Source organism: Octopus bimaculoides, chromosome 10 (genome assembly GCF_001194135.2).
Source record: "Octopus bimaculoides isolate UCB-OBI-ISO-001 chromosome 10, ASM119413v2, whole genome shotgun sequence".
Taxonomy (NCBI): Eukaryota; Metazoa; Mollusca; class Cephalopoda; order Octopoda; family Octopodidae; genus Octopus; species Octopus bimaculoides.
The window spans coordinates 29986272-29988850 of record NC_068990.1 but is presented as its reverse complement, the minus strand read 5'-3'; the positions used below and the strand labels follow the sequence as shown (position 1 = coordinate 29988850).

General features: G+C 33.4%; 1 protein-coding gene across 1 annotated transcript in view; it reads right to left on the bottom strand.

The window, feature by feature from the left end:
* The window catches only part of LOC106879662 (organic cation transporter protein), a 58846-nt gene that overhangs the window by 1960 nt on the left and 54307 nt on the right, over positions 1 to 2579 (bottom strand). The window contains exon 6 of the mRNA XM_014929332.2: positions 1846 to 2009. Coding sequence (XP_014784818.1) covers positions 1846 to 2009 — 164 coding nt within the window. The remainder of the gene's footprint in view (positions 1 to 1845; positions 2010 to 2579) is intronic.

The following is a 2579-nucleotide window of genomic DNA, read 5'->3' as shown; positions in this document are numbered from 1 at the left end:
ACACACACACACACACACACACACACACACACACACACACACACACACACACAAACACACACACACACACATATATATATATATAAATATATATACATATATATATATATATATACATATATATACGATGGGCTTCTTTCAGTTTCCGTCAACCAAATCCACTCACAAGGCTTTGGTCGGCCCGAGGCTATAGTAGAAGACACTTGCCCAAGGTGTCACGCAGTGGGACTGACCCCGGAACCATGTGGTTGGTAAGCAAGCTACTTACCACACAGTTCCTCATGCGCCTATGATTGGCTGTGTATTTCTAATATAAAGACAAAAGTTTTCAAAACAACTTTTATCAGTGGCCAGCATATTAAAATACCTTTTAAAGTGAAAATTATAAACAATTATAAATAAGGTCAAAGGAATTTGTTTCTATGACAATATGCTGAAAAATAGACTTTAGATCATCTAACCGCATACAATATTTTTCACTATAAATACACAACGTGTTGAAACGAGGAAAGCAAGCGAACAGAAATTTTTAAATTTCGCTATCTCCGAATCGGACCGGTTCCTGGATTAATCCAAAAAGATTCTTCCTTCGTCAGCGAGGAACACGATAAGAATAAATGGAATGCATACATATACCCATGGAAAAAGCAGATGCAAAGTCAGGTATACACTTAAGTACCCCAAATATATATAAACAGAAATTCTGTAGCAAGCCTCAGCACACGTGTAGACGGCTAGGAAACTCACGTAAAGCGGTTACCAGTCCCGAAGTGAATGGTAATAAATTTACTTCTAATATAAGGATAACATTTTTCGAAAAAATTTTTATCAGTGGCCAGCATGTTAAAATACCTTTCAAGGTGAAAATTATAAACAATTATAACTAGGGCAAAAGAAAAAAAAATTCTATCCTTTTGGATTAATCCAGAAATCGGTACGATTCGGGGTTAACGAATTTTAAAATTTCTGTTATCTTGCTTTCCTCGTTTCAGCACGCTGGGTATTTATAGTGAAAACTATTGTATGTGGTTAGATGATCTAAAGTCTATTTTTCAGCATATTTGCATAGAAATTTTATTCTTTTGCTCATATATATATATATATAACATAAATAATATATAATTATATGCATATATCCATACATATATGTACATACCTAATATCTATATGTATACATACATGCATATATGGGTACAGGACATCACAAAAAACGTTAAACACTATGAGAAACGAAAACATAAAGACGAAGACAGAAAACTTCCTACCACACAATCACTTTATTTAATTTTTCTTTTGGAATCTTGTACCTCTAAGAACTTTGAGTCCAGAGCAACTGTTCTTTGGTCTTGCCCATGCTACAGCACTGCTAACCACAACAGCTAATCTTTCCTTCCCAGGACAGTGTTCCAAAACAACCTGTTTTGTTTTCTGACCATGGTCACTCAATATTCAATGTGTCCTTCCTTTTTCTTTAAGATGACAGGGTGTAATTTCTAGCAGGTCGAATGATGGATTAAAGGCTTGCTTCTTGGTTCATAATGCTAATGATGATGATGATAATTACTATGCTGCTGATGGTGATGGTTATGATGATGATAATGATGGCAATGATGTTAACAATAATGATGATGTGGATGATGATGATGATAATGATGATGATAATTATATTGGCGATGGTTATGTTGATGAAAACGGTAATGATGATGATGATGATGATGATGATGATGATATTGACGTTGATAACAATCACGATGCTACTACTGATAGTAATGATGATGATGATGGTGGTGATGACGATGATGATGGTGGTGATGATGATGTTTAAATCATATGAGAGACACCTACGCTAACTCCAGTTCTCCAGATTTGGTCACATCATTGAAGTTGTCCATCATTTTCCGGTTGTTTGTTTCAGGTAACAACAATGACAATAGCCCCGCGATTATGGAAAGTGTTCCCATAAGAACCATCGGCATTATTCGACCAACCTTGCCAGAAACCAAATCTGACTGAAAAAAAAAGCAAAAAAAAAAAAATGATTTTGTTTATTTTGTTGTTGTTTGGCTCCAGATCATTACTGAACCAACACACTTATGGTCAAAGGGGTTCCCACCATGACCACCCTGTTCTACTTTCAGCATATATATATATGTATGTATGTATGTATGTATGTATGTATGTATGTATGTATATAAATGAAACAGGTTTCAAACAAAAACGACTACACGTGGTATAAATAGGGAAAAAGTAAAAAGAAACAAAGAAAATACACACTAGGGGTAAAAGTAATGACCTTTTTTTATAAAAACAAATATATATAAATATAAATAAATGTTTTGAGGAGGAATAAAGAAGTAGAAAATTCATTATCATGAGTCAATATAGAAAGTCATACCGGTTTCGTCATCGCTGTTCAATGACTTTCTATATTGACTCATGATAATGAATTTTATACTTCTTAATTCCACCTCATATCATTTATTTGTATTTATATCTTTGTTTTTAGTGTGCATTTTCTTTGTTTCATTTTGCTTTTCCCCTATATATATATATATATATATATATATATATATATATAT